We start from the raw sequence: 21,111 nt of genomic DNA, 5'->3' as shown, positions 1-21,111 counted from the left end.
AAAACAAAAGAAAGTGGCAGATGTAGAGGGTGGAACTCTGGAGAAATATATTTGGAACAAGATGTTAACTCAGTGGAATTGATGAGATGATTGTTCTCTAGTTCACATATATACTTAGTACTTAGCATGGTGATGTAATGGTTCTCTAATTCACACATACTCGGTATACTGTAATGATGTAATTATAATAGGATATTTAAACTGGGGACAAAGCTCGACTCAAAGGGAGACTGGTTGAGATTGGCAGACTGACAGACTGGCAGACTGGCAGACTCCTGGAGGAGACTGGGTTAGATTGAGACTGGGTCATTCTATGACAAACACAGACTATATAAAAGACAATAAAGACTTTGGACTCTATTGTTGTCAATCCTCATGGTGACTATCTAGCTGAGACCAAGGCCCTTCCAGAGGACTTCCAAAAAACTAGCTCGAATATTACAGACAAGGAAGCCAATGAAGCTATGAGAAATCAAGAAATAACAAAATATATTATAAAGAATGAGAAAACAGAAAATGAAACATCTTATAAGAAAAACAATTCTCCTCTCCTCTCCTCTCCTCTGGATCTGGAAAATATATGAAAAAGAGAAAATATAAGAATAAATAGCACTGCCAGAAAGTTGAGATGAAAAAGAGAATCTTGACACAATGATGCAGAAAATAATCCAAAATAATTGTCCTGGAATAATAGAACATTAGTGGAAAATAGAAATAGAAAAAAAAAAATCCACCAATTACCACCTCAAAGAGATGGTTATTTGTTGGAATCTTTATAAACTGCTAACTAGAGTTGATCTTGTAAAGATTCCAACAGCTATTCATTTTCCAATTCTTTGCTACCACAAAAAGAGCTATGACAAACATTTTTGCATGTATGCCCTTTTCTTTCTATAATTTCCTCGGGATATAGACCCAGTAATGGCACTACTGAGTCAAAAGGTATTCACAGTTTTATAGTCCTTTGGGCATATTTCCAAATTGCCCTCCTGAACGGTTGGATCTTTTCACAACTCCACCAACAATGAGTTAATGTGTCAGTTTTCCCACATCCCCTTCAACATCTATCATTATCTTTTCTTGTCATTTTAGTCAATCTGAGAGATATGAAGTGGTATTTCAGAGTTGTTTTAATTTGCATTTCTCTAGTTAGTAGTGATTTATAGCATTTTTAAAAACACTTGAAATTTTTCAAATGAGGAGCAGGAGGAAGAATAGAAGGGGGAGGAGGGCTTGTAATTCTGAAAACCTACTAACAATGGTAATGGGTTAAATAGCAACATTACATATATACCATGAAGGGCATAGAACACTCCAAAATCTATAAAAAATAAAGGGAGAATGATGGGTGGATGGGGAAGCAAAATGTGAGAATAGAAGACAAGGGAGGGATCCTTGGGTGGGGGGAGGTTATGTAATAGCAAGGCAAAAGATAGAGCAGAATTTAATTAAAGAGACAGCAGGGATAGGAAAGACATGTATCTATCTGGTGTCTGTGTGTATGTGTGTGTATGTGTGTGTGTGCGTGAATCTGTGTGTGTATGTATATATCTACATATGAATACATTAATATATCTTTTCTTAACTGTAGCTTGCTTGGGGGTAGGGAGGGCATGAAAGGAGCAACAAAGAATTAAGTAAATAAGTTGTGCAGCAGAGAACCAAAGAACAATTGACAAGGAAGTAAAGAAAAAATAGACATTCATGAATATAATTTCATATATATATATATATGTGCTTTCTTGAGCTGGAAATTTGTTGTTATATATATTGAATCCCCTCTGATGTTTTGCTGGGCACATGACAATGTTCTCTTTTGTTTTGCTTTACTTTGTTTTGCATTCCTTTTCTGTTTTTCTTTTTTTCCTACTGTTTTTTCAAATAAAATGAATCAGAATTGGGCAAGAAGGAGATAAGAATTCCATGAGACATCAAGAAAAAATACAAAATCAAAAGAATGAAAAATAGAAGGAAACATGAAATATCTCATTGGAAAAAAAAAACTGACCTGGAAAATAGATTGAGAAGAGAGAACTTAAAAATCATTAGATCACCTGAAAGCTATGATCTTTCAAAATATCTTTCAAGAAATTAGCAAAGAAAATTGCTGAAAATCTAGAACCAATGGATAAAATAGAAGTTAAAAGAATCCACTGATCACCTCGTTAAAAAGATCTTAAATTGAAAACATCCAAGAATATTGTAGAAAATTTTCTAAAGTCCCAGATCAAGATAAAAATATTGCAAGCAATTAGAAAGAAATCACAAATATCACAAATCCAGTCAGGATAACACAAGATTTAGCAGCTTCTACATTTTATTTTTGCTGAGGCAATCAGGATTAAGTGACTTGCCCAGGGTCATACAGCTAGAAAGTATTAAGTATCTGAATCCAGATTTGAACTCAGATCCTCCTGACTTTAGGGATGATGCTCTATCCACTATGCCACCTACCTGCCCCAAGCAGCTTCTACATTAAAGGATTAGAGGGCTTAGAATATGATATTCTGAAGGGCAAAAGAGAATCACCAGCTTCGCAAATCAAAATACCATCCTCCAGGGGATAAAAAGTTTAATTAATAAAATAAAATACTTTCAACCATTCCTGATGAAAAGACCAGAGCTAAAGAGAAAATCTGAATTTTAAATACATGATTTAAGAGAAACATAAAAAAGGTAAACAGAAAAGAGGAACGCTAAGGGATTTGATCTGTTTACTTTCTATATAGTTTACTGTTTACATTCTATATAGGAACATTATTCTTCTAACTCCTAAGAACTTTCTCATTGTTAGGATATTTAGAAACAATGCACATGACAGAACATATGTTCAAATAGAATGTGATAAAATAATATCTAAAAAATCAAATTAAGGGGGAAGAAAGAAGAAGAGAGAGGTGGAATTGATGAGGTCTAGATTTGGGGGTTCCTGATCAGGAAACCAAAATGATGAGATTAGGGTTCCTGGAGGTCAGGGAGTTAAATGATGAGCTTAGTGGCAGGTTTAGGATTCAGGGAACCAAATGAAGACGTTTGATTCCCCTAAATCCCCTTAGCATTTGGCACAAGATAGGGAGTTGTGGAAACCCCCTTCTGATGGTGCAGAGGTCCTTTGTAAAGGAATTTATGAACCCAAAAAGCTAGACTGATAAAAAGAAGTTTATTATTGGCCTTGGGAAATCAGCCTTTGGTATGCATGAATAGAAAGACTGAATTCCTTAGTGGCAAGGTCTGACAGAGATATAAAGTTCCTGGTAGAGATATCCCGAAAGAGACATATAAAGTCTTGTTAAGGAAATAGGTGAGACAGATAAAGAGAGGGTAACGCTGAAAGAGAATAGCATTCCAGCAGGCAGCGGTTGCTGCTATGCCAGGAAGAGACAGAGTTTCCTTGGCATATTAGGTCCTTTGCAAGGACTGAGGTTAAAATTGGCTCTTTTTATAATAGAAGCCTTGGCTACAAACTGGTGTTTGCTCTTGATGGGGGCTGGGTTCGGCTTGAGCTGGAATTTGAATACAATTGAATGAGTGTCTCTAGGTTTGATCTTTAATTCAATGGGAAGCTTAATCAGTAGTAAGTGTTATCAGTGGGGGTGGTGCCCATCTCTCAGGATAATAGAATGAAGCTGTTTGTCCTGTTTTTCTCGGGTGGGGTCTTTTACAGAGGCCAGGATTCAAGGAGAATCTGTCCTTCAAGGAGTTTTAGAGAGTTTTGGGGTCCCTGGCATCAGAATGAAGTAAGTTATCGCATATAAAAGGAACATGAAAGAGCTTTTACAATGGATGGAAAGATGGGGGAATGGTGGGGAGTACTTAAACTTTACTCTTCTGAGAATTGGCTCAAAGTAGGAGTAACATACACACTCAGATAGGTATAGAAATGAACTGGTACAAAGTGAAGTGAGCAGAACCAGGAGAGCATTGTACACAGTAACAGCAATATTGTATAATGATTATCTGTGAATGACTTGGCGATTTTTAGCAATATAATTCAAAACAGTTCCAAAGGACACATGATGAAAAATCTATCCATTTCCAGAGAAACAACTGATGGCTTCTGAATCATACTATTTTCACATTATTTTTAATTTTTTCCCCTTTAGGTCTGTGTTCTCATTCCCAACATAACTAATATAGAGATATATTTTGCATGATTGCACAAATCGCCAAAGTCAGGTATATTCTAACATAGCTTGATCCCAATATAGGAATATCATCTTAGTCTTCAAGAATAAAGAACAACAACAAACCAATCAACCATAACCAAAAACTAACCAACACAAGAATGAACTGGTTAATATTTAAGAAAGAAGGGCATTGCAAGGATGTTTGTGCACACGTACTTTTAAGTTTATTTACATTATTAAAAATTTCTTAAGTCCAGATTATAAACAAACAACTTGAGCTTTGATTTGTAGTAACCGATTTTTGAGATTAAAAAACCCATTCAAACTAAAAATCTAACACGGTTTTTGGAATCCCTTCACTTTCATTCCAGTATGTTTCTCCCCACACACAGCATTACCAAAGTAGACTTAGAGAAGATTGTTCTGATTCCTCAGGCTTCTCCCCAAGCATGAGTTCTGCTAAGCTGTGACCTTAGAGAGTTATGACCTGGAGGGGAAAGAGAACAGGAGCAGAGCTGGTAAACAAAAGTAAATGGATTGTTATGTTTTTCAGGGAATTGCAGGGAGGGGTGGGTTAGGCAAGGATTGGAAACTGATTGGGTCTGGCAATTATTTTAACCTGGGTTGACCCAGGTCCTAATGGCTCTCATTCCCTTCCCCCTCCAGGTCATAACTCTTCTAGGTTAGAGGAATACAAAATATTAAGGTCTAATAATTTCCCCTCTAAGAAATACTTGACTAACAAGAGGTACGGAATCCCATGCTCCACAAGTGCAGAGAATATTCCACTGAAGGAGTTCTTAGGGCTCCTCTGATCATACAGTTCTCTCCTCACACAAAGGAGAAATGGATGGCCCAGAGGGACAGAAGGATTTGCAAGGTCCTAGAAAGTAAGGGATCTATTCTTGGCTTTCACTTTGGGTTCAGACTGAGAATGTTGCATAAAAGAACTGGATCAGTGTCAGGGGATAAGCTCCACCCCCAGGCCCAAGTATAATAGGCAGGGACAAGCCTATCTGGACCCCAGTCCTAGCTTAGCACCTATCCAACCCCAGACAGCACTGCAGTGAGGTTTCTGCCACATCCACCATGCTGGCCTCTGGGCTGCTACTAGGGGCCCTGTTGTTTTGCCTCTCAACCTTGGTGGTGCTTTCTGTATGGAGACAGAGAAAGGTCCGCAGCAACCTTCCTCCTGGACCGACCCCTCTCCCTTTCATTGGCAACTACCTGCAGTTGAACACGGAAAAGATGTATGACTCTCTCATGAAGGTACTGAGGCTGGGGACTGGGGACAAGAGGGAGAATGTGGAGAAACTGAGGCACAGAAACACAGAGAGTGAGAGAGACCCAGAGAGAGCCACAAAGAGCAAAAAGAGAAATAGACGTACAGGCAAAGATACTCAGAGGAGCAAAGAAATAGTGAAACCCAAAGATAAATCAATGAAGAAACAGTAACAGGAAGAGCCACAGGGAAAGTAACAGTTACAGAATCAGAGAGTACATTGGAAACACAAAGAAAGATACACAGAAGCAGAGAGAGAAACAGGCAGACAGGAAAAAAGGACAGTCAGAAGGGCAGTGAGATATAGACAAACTAGCAGAAAAGAAAAAGCAGAGTCAGAGATGAAAACACAAGAGAAACAGAGAGACAGAGACAGAGAGACAGAGACAATGAGAGAGAGAGAGACAGACAGACAGACAGACACACACACACACACACACACAAAGAGACAGAGAGAGAGAGTCAGAGATGTAGAGTGAGACAAACACAAGCAACAAAGATACAGAAAGACATAGGTATCTTTTTCATGTGTACAAGCAGTTGCAGGGTGGCTGAAGGAGACTCTGGGAGGGTCAGAGAGAAGGAGATATGGAGAAAGACAGAGAAATGGAGACAGAAAAAAGTCTGCTTCTCACTACTGAATGAAAAGTTCTTTCCTCTCTCTACTCCTCAGTTTCCTTCTTGGCAACAGGGCCTCTAAAATCTAAGTTTTATGACTTTATGGGAAAGGGACTCAAAGAAAATCAGAGAATTTTGGGCACGGCTGGATTGTAAGAAAGGGATTCAGAAAAATGGCAGAGAAAAGGCCAGGAGAGTTGGAGAATGAGTCTGGAAACCAGAGAGAGGAACCCAATGAAGCAAGTGGGAGATGGAGAGATGAGAAGCTAGGGAGATCTCTTGGCAGAAAATGGGCACTAAAAGTGCAGCATCAAATGTGCTCTCTCTGCCCTGGACACGGTTCATTAGTTTCTGGTGACTGCAGAATTGTTTAGGGAAGCTCAGTGTAGCTGAGGGGCACAGACTGTCTTTGCCTTTCTTTCTATCTCCAGTGTTAGCACAGTGCCTGGAACACATTAGTTGTCTAATAAGTGCTTGTTGCCTTGACTTTTCACAGAATAAAAAAAGATGGACAGAAGGGAAAATGGAGCAATTTTGTTGTTACCTTCCTCAACTCAGGATGCTGGGTTCCTAGATGTAGAGTTAGAAAGAACCTGACAGGCCATCGAGGCCATATCGCTCAGTTTTACAGATGAGAAAACTGAGGCAGGGATGAAGTCGCTTACCCAAAACCTAGTAATTGTCTGAGGCAGGATTTGGCCTTTGGTCTCACCAACTCCTAGACTAGGATCTTGTACATAATGCTACCTCTCAAAAAATGGACATGTAGATACATACTCTATCTCTCTGTATCTTACACAGCACCCAAATATTTTAAAATAAACTATACCAAGGATTCACAGTCCTCTCCTGTCCTTGTTCTTTGTGTGCTGAAATCTTTGTACTTTATGACTGAAGCCTATATAACATTTAGGAATATTTTTGAAAGCTTCTGAGAGATGATGGAGATGTTTTAGGGGAAAAGATGTTATCTTTTAGGAGCTCATGGGGCTCAGAGGCAAAACACTGGTTATTGTACTTCTTCATACCTTCCCAGATTGGGCAAAAATATGGACCCGTGTTTACAGTGCATCTGGGACATAGGACCATTGTGGTCCTGACTGGGTATGAGGCCGTGAAGGAGGCACTGGTCGATCAAGCAGAGGAGTTCTCTGGTCGGGGGGAGCAGGCCACCTTCGACTGGCTCTTTAAGGGATTTGGTGAGTAGCTGGGGAAGGACATCCCCCCATACATACACACCCTTCTCCCCAAGCCAAAGTCACCTTCTCTAGGCTGCCTGCCAATGTTCCTCGCTGAACCACCATCTTTGATCTTGACCCTGACTACTACTGCCCCCTTCAAATCTCTGTTCTTCCCTTTCTCTGTCTCTCTCCCCATCTTTCTCCCTGTTTTCCATCTCTCTATTACTTTATTTCTTCATCTTTCATAGTCTTTCACTATCTCTCCATACCTTTGTCTTTTATTGTCCTTTTTTTCTTCCTTTTTTTTTCTCCCATCTGTCTCCTCTCCACACTTCTTTCTCCTTTTTCACTTTTCTCCCCCTTTTATCTCTCTTTCACCATTTCCCCTCAGCTCCCCGTTGGGCTCTCTATTATATAGCCATTATATAATGGCTCCCCATTTTTCTCTCTGTCTTTGTTTCTCTATCTTTCCATTTCTCTTTCTCTCCTTGTCTAGCCATTTCTCCAGATCGCTTCACTTGCCTGTTTTTGTTTCCCTCCCTATCTCCTCAGTTCTTCCACATCTCCTTAGTTATTTATCTCCCCATTGTTTCTCATTTCTCTTCCTTTCGTTGTGTCTCCACATACCTCAATATTCTCTATCTCTCTGTCTTTTCCTCTTTATCTATCCAATCCTTCTGTATCTCTCTTGGTGTCTCCTCTCAATTTCTTGCTGTTTCTCTATCTCCTGATCTTTCTGTCTTTCCATGTCGCTATGTCTCTATCTCTTCTCTGTCTCTGTCTTCCCACTCTTTTTATTTTATTTTAAAAAGATTAAAAAAAAGAAAAATAGAAAAGGACTACAAAACAACATGAAACAAAACAAAAGAGAACATTATCTTGTACTCAACAGAGTACAGAGTATCAGAGATAATTCAAAATGTAAACCAATTACAGATTACCAGATTTAAAAAGTGCATATATATGTGTGTGTGTGTCTGTTTGTGTATTAGTTGAAGAAATCATATTCATAAGTGTCCATTTTTTATTTACTTCCTTGTAAATTGCTTTTTTGTTCTCTGCTGTTTATATTTTTTACTTTATTCTTTTTCCCCCTCTCATCTCCCCCACTACCCCCAAATAGATTATAGTAAAGAAAGGCTATATTTATGTGTACATAAGTATAGATAATATACATATACCTACACACACACATATCCCTACACATATATCCTTCCTATCCCTGATGACTCTTTGTTTTAATTCTGCTCCTAATTTGTCTTGCTATCACTTAACCTCCCCTACCCATGAATCCCTCCCTTGTCTGTTTCCCACACCCTTTGTTTCCTAGTCTGCCCATCCCTACCCCCTTATTTCTTTATGGATTATAGAGGGTGTTACACCCTTCATGATATATATGTAGTGTCATCTATTTAACCCATTTCTGTTGGAAGTAGGTTTTCAGAACAATGAGCCCTTCTTCCCCCTGTAATGCCTCTGTGTCTATTCTTCCTCTGCCCCTCATTTATATAACATAATTACTGTTTTTACCTTCACTCTATCTCAATGTTTCTTTTGAGCTGCCCTGTTGTTGATGTCAATCTTAAACACATGGTATTCATTTCTCATGTAAAAAACATAAACGATTTGTCCACGTTGAATGCCTTGAAAGTGCTCTTTGATACTGGCTCATTAACTTTTCTATTAACTTCAGATGTGGATGATAGAAAGTCCTGAAAATCTTCAAGTTCGTTGAATGTCCATTTTTGCAGCCGTCCAGCCTCTGCAGGAGGTCCAGGGGGTTGAGCAAGAGGAATAGGGTCGGCATCAAAGGAAGACGGGAGTCGTGGGGTAGTTTGAGTGAGGAACTGATGGAAGTGATGCTCCCACTTCTCTCAGGCTCCTTCAGGCTTTATTTTTATACTTTATCATGATCATATACTTTTCTTTAGGTCAACTTAGTCTTCAGACGTGTGTCTGACTTATTGACCTCTATATGTTACTCCATTTGACATTTAATATTTGAGTAAGTTTTTCATGGTTAAGTGTTTATTATTGATTACATTATGCGAAGCCAATAATGAAAGGTAAATGTTAGGCAAGGTTAAATGTCAGTGAATTTTGTTAGTTTACTTATGTCTTCTTTGTCAAGTCTATGGACTGTTTGATTCCTGACTTGAAACCATATACATAGGCATTTAGGGCAATTCCTAGTTATACTTTAACCATCTTTTGGTTCCTAGATATACTGATGTCTGAGTCTAAGTTGGTAAACACCATTATTTCTTGGGATTTTGGATTCTCTCCCATGATGACAATGCTTTCCATGGTGTTCTCTCCTTTATCATTTGTCTCAGTGAAAGATTAGTTTTATTAGGACAGAATGCATGTGGTATCGTTTCTAATTAATTTGCCCAAATTCCCTTTGTCACCAGATATTTTAGATGATGTTTTAGAGCCAATCAAGCCAATTATAAATAATATAGGAAACAGTAGTCTACTAATGAGAGTCATGGAAGGAAATATTGTTCCTGCATCAGTGCTGTGTACATCTGATCTGAGTGCTGGGCTTTGCAAATCAGCTTAGAGATTGTGGCTTCCAACACATTTTTTCCTCATTCAATATTATAGATAATTTTGCTGGATATATTTTTGGCAGAGATGATTGCAGGACCTGCAGTCTTTTATTGTGGCTTCCCCCCTTTCTCTATCTTACTTTCTCTCCATCTCTCCATTTCATTCTATCTCCTCCCTTCCCCTCTCTTTCCATTTCTCTCTCGCCACATCTCTCTGCCTCCACACCTCCTTGACTTCCCTGTCTCGCTATCTCTTTTTGTTCCTCTCCATGTCTATACCTTTCCCCAGCTTCTCTCTCTCCCCTTGTCTCTGTACATACAGCTCTGATCCCATACCAGGACCTGCGATCCTGCAGAAACCCCAGTTTTCCCTCAGTTCCTTCCCTTCTTCTTGTCAATGACCAGGTGTGGTCTTCAGCAACGGAGAGAGGGCCCGGCAGCTCCGGCGATTTTCCATCACCACCCTCAGGGACTTCGGCATGGGCAAGAGGGGCATCGAGGAGCGCATCCAAGAAGAGGCCGGATTCCTCATTGAGGCCTTCCGAGGCACAAAAGGCGAGTGAATATTCCAGAGCTTTGGGCCAGGTCAGCATCAACTACACTGTTGTTGTTCAGTTGTTTCAATCATGTCTGACTCCTCAAGACCCCATATTGGAGATTTTCCTGGCAAAGATACTAGGTTTACCACTTCCTTCTCTGACTCATTTTATAGATGAGGAAACTGGGGCAATGTTAGTTTTTTTTTTTTTGTGATTTTGACAGTTTATTTTATTTATTTATTTATTTTTAAATAACTTTTTATCGATAGAACTCATGCCAGGGTAATTTTTTACAGCATTATCCCTTGCATTCACTTCTGTTTCGATTTTTCCCTTCCCTCCCTCCACCCCCTCCCCCAGATGGCAAGCAATCCTTTACATGTTGAATGGGTTGCAGTATATCCTGGATACAATATATGTGTGCAGAACCGAACAGTTCTCTTGTTGCACAGGGAGAATTGAATTCAGAAGGTATAAATAGTCCAGGAAGAAAAACAAAAATGCAAGCAGTTTATATTCATCTCCCAGTGCTTTTTCTTTGGGTGTAGCTGCTTCTGTCCATCCTTGATCAATTGAAACTGAATTAGCTCTCTTTATCGAAGAGATCCACTTCCATCAGAATACATCCTCAAACAATATCATTGTTGAGATATATAATGATCTCCTGGTTCTGCTCATTTCACTCAGCATCAGTTCATGTAAGTCTCGCCAGTCCTCTCTGTATTCATCCTGCTGGTCATTTGAGGCAATCTTAGTTAAGTGACTCATTCAGGGGCTCACAGAGCCAGTGAGTGAGGCCAGATTGCAGTTCATATAGATGAGTCTGCCTCATTCCAATGCTCTATACATTGCACCACGTGGCTTCCATCAACTATATCGTTTTCCTCCAACATTGGCTGCTGTCATGTCTGACTCTCAAGAACCTGCCCTTGTGTCCTGTGACTTACTTCTACCTGGTATCTAACACTTGTCTTCCTATTACTTAACCTCCCCCACCCAAGCATTCCCTTCCTTGTCTTCTTCCCACACCCTTTGCTTCCCAGTCAGCCCATCCCTACCCCCTTATTTCTTTATAGATTGTGGAGGATGCTATACCTTTCAATATATATAAGTAGTGTTACCTATTTAACCCATTTCTCTTGGAAGTAGGTTTTCAGAACAATGAGCCCCTTTATATTCTCTATATCCTGGCATGGTGGAAAGTCCAGAATATCCATATTCAAGCTACTCAATTTGTAATTTTTATAATTTTGAATAAGTGACTTCCTTGTTCTGGGCATTTCTACAAAATGAGAATATTAGACTATATGGTGGCCACCATATAGTGGCTCCTAGATCCCTGTCTAAATCTATGATGGTATAATTCTTGGTGTTTGGATTCAGAGACTGACCCTTTCTGTGATCCAGAAGACTCAGATTAGAGCTTTAACTTTGCCCTTCACTCACTCTGTGACCTTAAAAAAGTACCTTTCTCCCCCTGGTTTGGAGTTTATTCTTCCCTCTAAAAAGAGAGAGGTTGGATTTTTACAAATAATGATAATGGAAACCTTGTATACATCACATTAAGGCTTCTAATGTACTTTATATTTTCTCCTTTGATTTTCACAAGAACCCTATGGAAACAGGTGCTTTTATTACCCCTGTTTTAAAGATGAGAAAAGTGAGGCAGAGGTGGAGTACCTTGTCCATGGTTACATAAGAAGTCAATGTCTGAGGTCAGATTTGGACTCAGGCCTTCATGACTTCAGTTGATAGCTAGGTGGTGCAATGGATACAGCACTGGATGTGATATCAGAAGGCTCAGCTTCAGGAGTTTAAATCTGGGCAAGCTGCTTAACCCTGTTTGCCTCCATTTCATTATCTGGAAAATGAATGGGAGAAGGAAATGGCAAATGGGTATCTCTGCCAAGAAAATCCCAAAAGGCATCACAAAGTCAGACCTGAGAGAAATAATTAAACAGAGACTTCAGATTTGTGCTCTATCACAATAGGCAGCTGTGCTTAAAGGTTTCCTATCTTTTTAAAAGGTTTTGGGCTAGATGGCCTCAAAGGTCCCTTCCAGGAGACATACTAGGTAAAGAGAGGCAGCCTGATGTCAAGGAAAGAGCACTTGGGCATGGATCCCAGCTCTACCACTTGTTACCTGAACAAGTCAGTTCCTTTCTCCAGGGGTTGCTTTCATTCAATTCCAGGTCTCCGAGCAACCATTAAGTCTAAGTAGAGATTGATGAGAGAGGATAGAGAGAAAGAGACACAAAGACACAGAGTCAGAGAGATAGAGAGACCAAAAAGAGGGACAGACAGATAGGAAAAAGACACAGAGACACACAGAGACAAGACAAACATAGAGACAGAGACAGAGACACAGAGATAGAGAGGAGAAAGGAGGGAGAGAAAAGGAAAAGGAGGAGAAGGAAGAAGAGAGGTGGTAACTGTGTTTGTAGCATCTAATCTTCTGTTCCATGGCATCTGTGGATGGGGATGGTGATGTCCTTTGGAGGAAGATGTGAGTGTCAAAAACTGAGTCTTTGTCTCTATCTCCTTCCTTCCCTCTCTCTCCCTTCTTCTCTCCCTCCATCCTTCCCTAGCCTCCCCTTTGTATCTCTCTCTCTCTCTCTCTCTCTCTCTCTCTCTCTCTCTCTCTCTCTCTCTCTCTCTCTCTCTCTTTCTCCTCCCAATCTTTACTTCCCCCTTTTATATCTCCACTCTCTGTGGATCCCTCTCCGTAAACACATACACCACTTCTCTTTTTTACTTTGTCTCTCTCTAAAACCACCTCCATATGTCTCTTTTGACCTCTACCTCTCTTTGGGCCTCTTTTTTTTCCCCTCTGCTTCCACTTTACCCCCTTGATGTCTCTGCCTTTGTTCTCTTTCATCTTTCTACCTCTGTGCTTCCTTATCTCTGTCTCTATTGACCTGGCTGGGCTACAGGGGAAGCCATCGATCCCACCTTCTTCCTGAGCCGCACGGTCTCCAACGTCATCAGCTCCATTGTCTTTGGTGATCGCTTTGAATATGAGGACAAACAATTCCTGTCCCTGCTGCGTATGATGTTGGGGAGCTTCCAGTTCACAGCTACATCCATGGGACAGGTGACCCCCAAGAACCTCTCTCCCCCATCTGTATCTCTACTCTCATCCCCTACTCCTTAGTTATCATTTCTGTCTTCTACCTCCTGTACCCTATTCCTCATTCAAACCCTCTGTTCCTAAACTGACACTGTGCCCTATCTTGACCACGCATTCTCCATTATGTCCCTTGTTCCCTATTCTATACTTTTACTTTTCATGATTATTACTCTCCACACCCCTCAGTCACCCTCCCCAAGAAGGGGAGGGGATACTCCATGTCTTATTTTGTGCAATCCTCCAGCTATATGAGATGTTCTCTGGAGTGATGAAGCATCTGCCAGGACCCCAGCAGCAAGCATTCAGGGACTTGAAAGGACTGGAGGCCTTCATCACTGAGAAGGTCCGGCAGAACCAGGCCACCCTGGACCCTAACTCCCCCCGGAACTTCATTGACTCCTTCCTGATCAAGATGCAGGAGGTACTGGCCCAGTGGGTGATGAGAATGGAGCAGATGGGCTGACAGTTCAGGCTGAGAGTGTTATGGATCTCTGAAGGAATCCCCAGAAATTGGAAAGTAGACTTCACTAGCAGAAATTAGATGGCCACTCTCGGATTTCCAGAGGCGAGGCTCAAAGGTCACTGTGCAGGTGGCAGGAGGCAGGTTCACAGACAACCCAGGATCAGGCAGGATTCAGATAGACTTTGGCACTTGTGCTCATTGCCAGTGTGGAGGCCATGTGGCAAGGAGAGATCAAGAGAGAATGACAAATGGAGAAAGTGAGACAGAGAGAGGGAACACAGAAAGGTGGAAGAGGATGCAGAAACAGGCTCAGCAAGACAAGGACAACACAAAGTTCTCCATTCTCCATTCTACCTGCCCCTTTAGATAATCACAAGCTGGTTCACGGGCTAGGAGTCATCAGGAACCTTATATTTTTGTCCTGGCAGCTTTGTCTAACTTTCTGCATATGATCTTGGGAAATCTTTTTTTTCCTCTCTGAGAATGGACCACCACTTGCCAGGAAGCGCAAGGTGGGACTTCTTTGGCTGCTGAGCTCTCTCCAGCTCTGCCTTCCCGGTATTTACAGTGGCTGCAGCTGCAGATCCAGGAGTTAGGCTTACCTGGGTTCCAATCTCATCTGACACACTCACTGACCACTATTATGAGCAGGCTCCAACAAAAAGTTCATTAGAGTGTTGGATTTGATAATTCCCAAAGTGTTCCTCAGCACTAAATTTAGTTTCATCCGGAATTCTGAGGAGCATAGAATTGATTTTGGGTCCCTTTGAATCAAAATATTCCAGCTTAGGCAAGTATCATTGATGGATTCCCCCACTTCACCTTTACACATTGTTGGGACTCAAGTAATTTGAGCTGACATGGGGACAAGAGGAGACCTTGAAGGGATCGTTTAAGATTGAAGAGCTTCGAGGTGAAGCTAGATGGGATAGGACCAGATGAGCCCTATCTACCTTCTCCTCCCAGGAAAAGAAAAATCCCAACACTGAATTCTTCATGAGGAACCTGACCATGACCACCCTAAACCTGTTTTTCGCTGGCACGGAGACTGTTAGCACAACCCTTCGCTATGGCTTCCTTCTGCTAATGAAGCATCCAGAAGTGGAAGGTGACTCCCCTTTCCCTAGTCCCTTCAGTGTCCTTTGGTCCCCTGAGAGCTGCCCATAACATATCACACACACACACACACACACACACACATTCCCTTCGTTCCTCAAATCAGTCTCCTCTCACTGAAGAGCATATCCATTCTCTCCACTCCATCTGCTCCCTGAGCACTTCCCCCAGACTCTGATGCCCCTGCATCTTGTTTTCTCACCCCCACCAATGACAGCCAAAATCCATGAGGAAATCGATCGGGTGATTGGGAGGAACCGCTCGCCCAAGTTCGAGGACAAAGCCAAGATGCCCTACACAGAGGCCGTCATCCATGAGATCCAAAGGTTTGGAGATATGCTCCCCATGGGTATGGCCCGGAGAGTCGTAAAGGACACCAAATTCCGGGGCTACCTTCTTCCCAAGGTAGGAGTCTCTCACTCTCACCTCCCCCAGTTCCATATCTCCATCCTTTTACTCCTCTATCTTTGGATAGAGGTCCGAACATACCTCTATCTTCCTGATACTCAAGAGTTCCCCCATTCTCCTTCATTATGTGTCTCCACATGTTGTCTCATGTCCCCTAGAACATCCTCCATCTGTGTTCTTCCTATTATCAATTCCTCCTATACTTCTGGGAATAATGTTGATATTTCTACTCAATTTGATCAGTGTTTGCTCAGTTGGTTGTTTAGGGGTATCATTGATTATCTGTAAGATAAATAGGATAGAATTAAATGTATTTTTTGGAATAAGAATTATATAGGTTGCAATGAGTTAACCCATTATGTATCTATGATTACATTGCTTTTAGTTGATAGATTTATGCTATATCAATTTATAGTTTGTTATTTAGGCATGAATTTACCTATGTTAGGAATAGATTGAGACTTGCTGCATCATATCTCCTCCCCCCACACAAACCTCCCCCCCCAAAATGCTTTAAGAACTTTTCTTCCTCTATCTTTCTTTTTCTCTCTCTCCTCCTCCTTTTGCCCTCCTTCATCTCTCATTTCTTTTGTTCTCCTCTCTCACCTCCAACTCTAGGGTACAGAAGTTTTTCCCATGCTGGGCTCAGTATTAAGGGATCACAATTTCTTTGCCTGCCCTGAAGCCTTCAACCCCCAACATTTCCTGGATGAAAAAGGCCAGTTCAAGAAGAGTGATGCCTTTGTCCCCTTCTCCATTGGTGAGCAGGAAATCCATTTCTTGTCCTCTCTAGGATCCCCATCTTATCCCTAGTCCCAACCAGAGTGACTTGAGCCTGATGAACTCTTCTTTCCTTCAGTCTATTTTCAATTCATCCTGCTGAATTTATCAATTTCACTTGACCAAGCTTCTTCAGAGTGAGTAGATGGGTGGGTGGGATAGTTCCAGAGAGACTGTGGTTGTGAGACTAAAGGTTCCAGAACATGTAACCCCTCAAACTTCACCAGTAACCCTCCTTCTTTGAGGAAGAAGCCCATAAACTAAAAAGAGTCTTGACCTTGGAGTGAGAGACCTTTGGTCAAGTCCCATCTCTAAATACCTGGGTAACCTGGCACAAATCACTTCATCCCCCCTCAACCCCCAGCTTCATCATCTCTGAAATTCAAGCTTGGGATTCAAGGTTCTCTGAGGCCCCTTCCAGCTCAGCAACTATCATTTTAGGATGATATGAGACTTTAATTTTGGTGATGTCTTTTCCTCTCTCTGGACCTTAGTTCCCTCATTTGTAAAGTGAGAAGGTAAGACTGATGATATTTTAGGTCTTTCTCTATCTTAACATTCAGTCCCATCAGAACTTATGAGATGGGGGCTATAGACAAGAACAAACAGTCTCTGTCCTCACGGAGCTTACATTCTATTGGAGAGGACAAAGTTTAGGTAGATAAATAATTACAAGATAACATGCAAATGGAAAATACTGGCCACTATGAGAATCAGGAAAGGCTTGCTGTAGGAGGTGACACTAGAGCTTACTTTGAAAAAGTTACAGAGCCTAAAAGCAGGGATGAGGAGAGAGGGCATTTCAGGCAAAGAGCTTCTTAGAAGAAAGTTGAATGATCAATTTAGGCAACAACAAGTAGGCTAGTTTGTGTAGAATGTAGAAATCCAGACGGGGAATTCTATGAGATTGGGAGGGATGGGATCATGGAAATAGGAAGGAGGAGGACCATCTATTTGGCAGACAATGGAGAAAAGACAGAGAAAGAGAAGATAATATAGATAGCTTTTGTTTTCTCTTCAAAGGAGGTAAAGGTCTCTGTTGAGAAGGAAATGTAGGAAGGTTGAGCATAAGAAGTAACTCCATGTTGCAGTGTCCCTGCTACCTCAGATGTCCTATGTTCTAGATACCCATACCCAGGGAGTCTCAATGGGGTATTGACCTAGAACATCAAAATTTAATAGATATTAAAAGTATCTGTAGTTCTTTATCAGCTTTAAAAAAACAACCCAAAAAAGGGCAGCTAATTAACAAGAAGATAAAGCAGGAAGTTTCCAGAATGTGTATTTGCTACCTATGGGTGCCTCATAAAGGAAGTTTTTTGGCACAAGACCTAAATATGTTATGCATTTCTTCTCTTTTTCCAAGTTCTCTCTCAAAGCTGACATTCTCTATTGTAAGAACCCTTTCAGTTATGATTTTTCTGTGTTTTAAGGTCCCTTCCTGGTCTGGCACTTTTTTTCCCCCAAAAAGATTATAGGCTAAAAGCTGGAAGTGATCTTAGGGGGCCATAGCGTCCAAACCTCTCATTTTTCAGGCAGAGAGAGGGAAAGTTACTTATCCGAAGTCACACAATCAGTGTCTAATTTACTACCAGCCACATCCCCACTGTGACTTCTAGTTTTCTCCCAACTCTGACATTCTCTCTTCTAAGGAAGGGTTTCATCCTAGCTTCCTCCTTGTTTCTCTTAGTTTGTCTTGAGAGGTTCCAGGATTGACATTGCTACAGTTGGACCCAACTGTGACAGCCCTTGTCCTCAGGGTCTTTCCCACCCTGACTACCTCTGATTCTCGTTCCTCAGGCAAACGCTACTGTTTTGGTGAAGGCTTGGCCAGAATGGAGCTCTTCCTCTTCCTCACCACCATCCTGCAGAACTTTCGCTTCCAGTGTCCAGTCCCAAACGAAGCCATCGACATCTCCCCCAAGGTGGTGGGCTTTGCCACCATCCCCCGCACCTACACCATCTCCTTCGTGCCTCGGGAATGAGGCTGAGCCCAAGCAGCCACAGTACAAGCAGAAGGAGCCAGAGGGATTCCTGGATGGGGGGGCCAGAGGGTATATTAATAAAGTCTGAGCCCCCCAGGCAGATCTCTCTGCTACTTTGTGTAATGGGCTGAGGCTTGAATTGATGCACTGAGGTCCCAAGCACATGAGGCTAAGTAGTAATTGGACCATACTCTATTAATATATATGCTTGGAGAAAGAATGGCCCCTGCCCACTTTTTGTGCAAGTCCTGATGTGTTGTATAGGAAATGACGATTTTGGTGGGTGGAGGCAGGGGAGTAGAAAAGGAAGGGGAAGGAGAGACTGCTCGCATTGCCATTGCCATTGCCACGGCTTTTCAGCTCAGGTCTCTCTCTGCTAGCTGGCTTCCTGTCGCAGCTGCCCGTATTGCTATCACAATCTTTCTTGCCCATATTCCTATCGCAATCTTTTTTCACCTCTTCACTTCAATAAAGATTGAAGATTTTTCCCTTAACCTGAATTCCTGACTCAGGCTGATTTTAAATACGCGGTCATTACAACTTTGTTTGGCTTCTGGAAGCTGGGACACAACTCAGAGATCATTGAATATGATCTTGTTACCGAACTAAAAAATACTACTCAAATTCAGAGACTTAAGTGAAAAGCTGAGACTAGACATCTCTTAATTTATGAAAGATTTTTTTTTGCCTTGAAATCAGACCACCTACTTGTGCCAGTTCTACCTTAGTCTCTGTCCCTCTGTCTCTTTCAGTCTGCCTCTGTCACTCTTTCGTGTCTGTCTCCTTGGCTCTTTTCTCTGAGTCTCACTGTCCATAATTTTTTGCTTTTTCTGTCACTCTCTATGACTATGTCTCTCTATCTCTTCTCCTGTATCTGTGTATCTCTCCCCAGCTCTCCTATTACAAAACAGATTCCTTTGGGAAGAAGTTAGTAAATAAGTGTTTATTAATAGTCATCTAATCAATCAAAGAATGGCCAATCCCTTGTATATACAGATAGGAAAATTGAGGGGATTTAAGGTCCCGGGGGCAGCAAGGTGACAGAGTGGACAGAATAGCACACTTGAAATCTCATTTTCCCCTGTTCAAATTTGAATTTGCTACCTATGTGATTCTGAATTTCACCCTGTTTTACCTCAGTTGCCTTATCTAAAATTAGCTGAAAAAGGAAATGGCAAACTACTTCAGTATCTTTGCCAAGAAAATCCCAAATCGGTTCGTCAAGAGTCGAACACAACTGAAACAAATGAACAACAAAGGGGGCAGTCAGACTGGATATAGCAGTAAGAGAAATGAGAAGATGATTATAGGTAGGGGAACATATGAGGAAAGAGATGTGGACTAAATGAAAGTGCAGTCAGGTAGACTCAGATCTGGATTAGACCAATGTGGTGCAATACATTAAGTGCAGGACTTGCCATCTGGAAGACTGAAGTTGGAAAGCTCCCTTCACCACTTGCTCATTTTCTGACTGGGTAAGTCAGACTTACTGAGTCTTACTCAGAAGACTACTTCTCTCTGGTCCTCAGGCTCCTCATCTGAAAAAAGAGAAGGTTGTATTCAGTGACCTCAGAGGTCCTTTCTAGCTCCAAATCTACGATCTCATGATCCTATGAATATTAAAACCCCAAAAATAGTCTGCAACATGCTATCATTGCATTTGCTATTGCGAGTCACTCCTAATTCCCAGGTGTGGAGAGCTTGTTCTTTTGAAATAAGTACTGATGCTAAGTGAAACAAGCAGAACCAGGAGATCATTATATACTTCAACAACGATACTGTTTGAGGCTATATTCTGATGGAAGTGGATCTCTTCGATAAAGAGAGTTAATTCAGATCAAAGATGGACAGAAGCAGCTACACCCAAAGAAAGAACACTGGGAAATGAATATAAACTGCTTGCATTTTTGTTGTTCTTCCCGGGTTATTTCTACCTTCTGAATTCAATTCTCCCTGTGCAACAAGAAAACTGTTCAGTTCTGCACACATACATTGTATCTAGGATATACTGTAACCTATTCAACATGTAAAGGACTGCTTGCCATCTAGGGGAGGGGGTGGAGGGAGGGAGGGGAAAAATCGGAACAGAAGTGAATGCAAGGAATAATGCTGTAAAAAAAATTACCCTGGCATGGGTTCTATCAATAAAAAGTTATTTTAAAAAATGAAATAAGTAGAATAGTTCTCTCTGGGGGAGAGGTGCAGGTTTCTCGGGGAGGTTTTCTTGGAGGCAGCTTTAGTATCAGTTGAAAGCAATAATCATCTCAAAACACAGCCAGGTGATAAAAGTTCAGATCTTTATTGTCTCTAATATAGCCCGATTATAGCTTAGATTCCTCTGAATATCTCCAAATCCAAGGGTTTTATCCTTCAGCCTCTGCCTCTGCTTTCTTCTGCCTCCAGCCAGCACAAAGATGGAATGAATCTCTTGTCTCCTTCACTTGGGGCTCGGCTAGCTTTCTGGTGAGTCTTTCAGACCAGCTTGGTCTCAGTGCGGGGAGTGCAGGAGCCCAGCCACCACAATGGTGTGAGATGAAGATGAATCTGGTTGTCCGCGGAACTCTCGACTCATAGCTTCTTCTTCTGAAAACTCTTTCTTCTGCTACCAGCCAGCCAAGTGGAAAATATTCCTTCTTGCCTCGGAGAGAGGGCTTCTGGCGTAATTCCACTGAAATCTCCCCGAGAGCCTCTGTCTGTTTCTTTTATACAAGAGGGAGGAATTGGGGGATACGAGAGAGAGGGATTATGGGTTTTCTCCCATAGTGCTCTCTGGCCCTAAGAGCTTTAAAGGAGGTGTGAATTCACAAAGTTACAAAGTTTACTTTGTGAAGCTGGCATACTTGTGAACTCTGATGAGTAAAGGTGTAAACACAAGCATTGTACTAATTAGTTCTACTTAGTACCTTGTTTCAGGTTCTGGCCCAAAA

The 21,111-nt window shown here is 41.5% G+C and overlaps 1 protein-coding gene and 1 long non-coding RNA gene across 2 annotated transcripts in view; one reads left to right on the top strand and one right to left on the bottom strand.

Annotated features, from left to right (window-relative positions):
* The first annotated feature begins 5,154 nt into the window (after nucleotides 1-5,154).
* LOC127556214 (cytochrome P450 2A13-like) lies at nucleotides 5,155-18,684 on the top strand. Its single transcript, XM_051989232.1, has 9 exons — nucleotides 5,155-5,396; nucleotides 7,064-7,226; nucleotides 10,169-10,318; nucleotides 13,236-13,396; nucleotides 13,677-13,853; nucleotides 14,862-15,003; nucleotides 15,229-15,416; nucleotides 16,038-16,179; nucleotides 18,000-18,684. The coding sequence occupies exons 1-9, from the start codon at nucleotides 5,217-5,219 to the stop codon at nucleotides 18,182-18,184; spliced, it is 1,488 nt and encodes a 495-aa protein (XP_051845192.1). The 5' UTR covers nucleotides 5,155-5,216; the 3' UTR covers nucleotides 18,185-18,684.
* LOC127556218 (uncharacterized) overlaps nucleotides 18,370-21,111 on the bottom strand; it is a 30,737-nt gene continuing 27,995 nt past the window's right edge. The window contains exon 2 of the long non-coding RNA XR_007952379.1: nucleotides 18,370-19,288. This is a non-coding gene — a long non-coding RNA (uncharacterized LOC127556218). The remainder of the gene's footprint in view (nucleotides 19,289-21,111) is intronic.

This window comes from Antechinus flavipes, chromosome 3, assembly GCF_016432865.1.
Source record: "Antechinus flavipes isolate AdamAnt ecotype Samford, QLD, Australia chromosome 3, AdamAnt_v2, whole genome shotgun sequence".
Classification (NCBI taxonomy): domain Eukaryota; kingdom Metazoa; phylum Chordata; class Mammalia; order Dasyuromorphia; family Dasyuridae; genus Antechinus; species Antechinus flavipes.
This window is presented reverse-complemented; position numbering and strand designations above follow the sequence as displayed.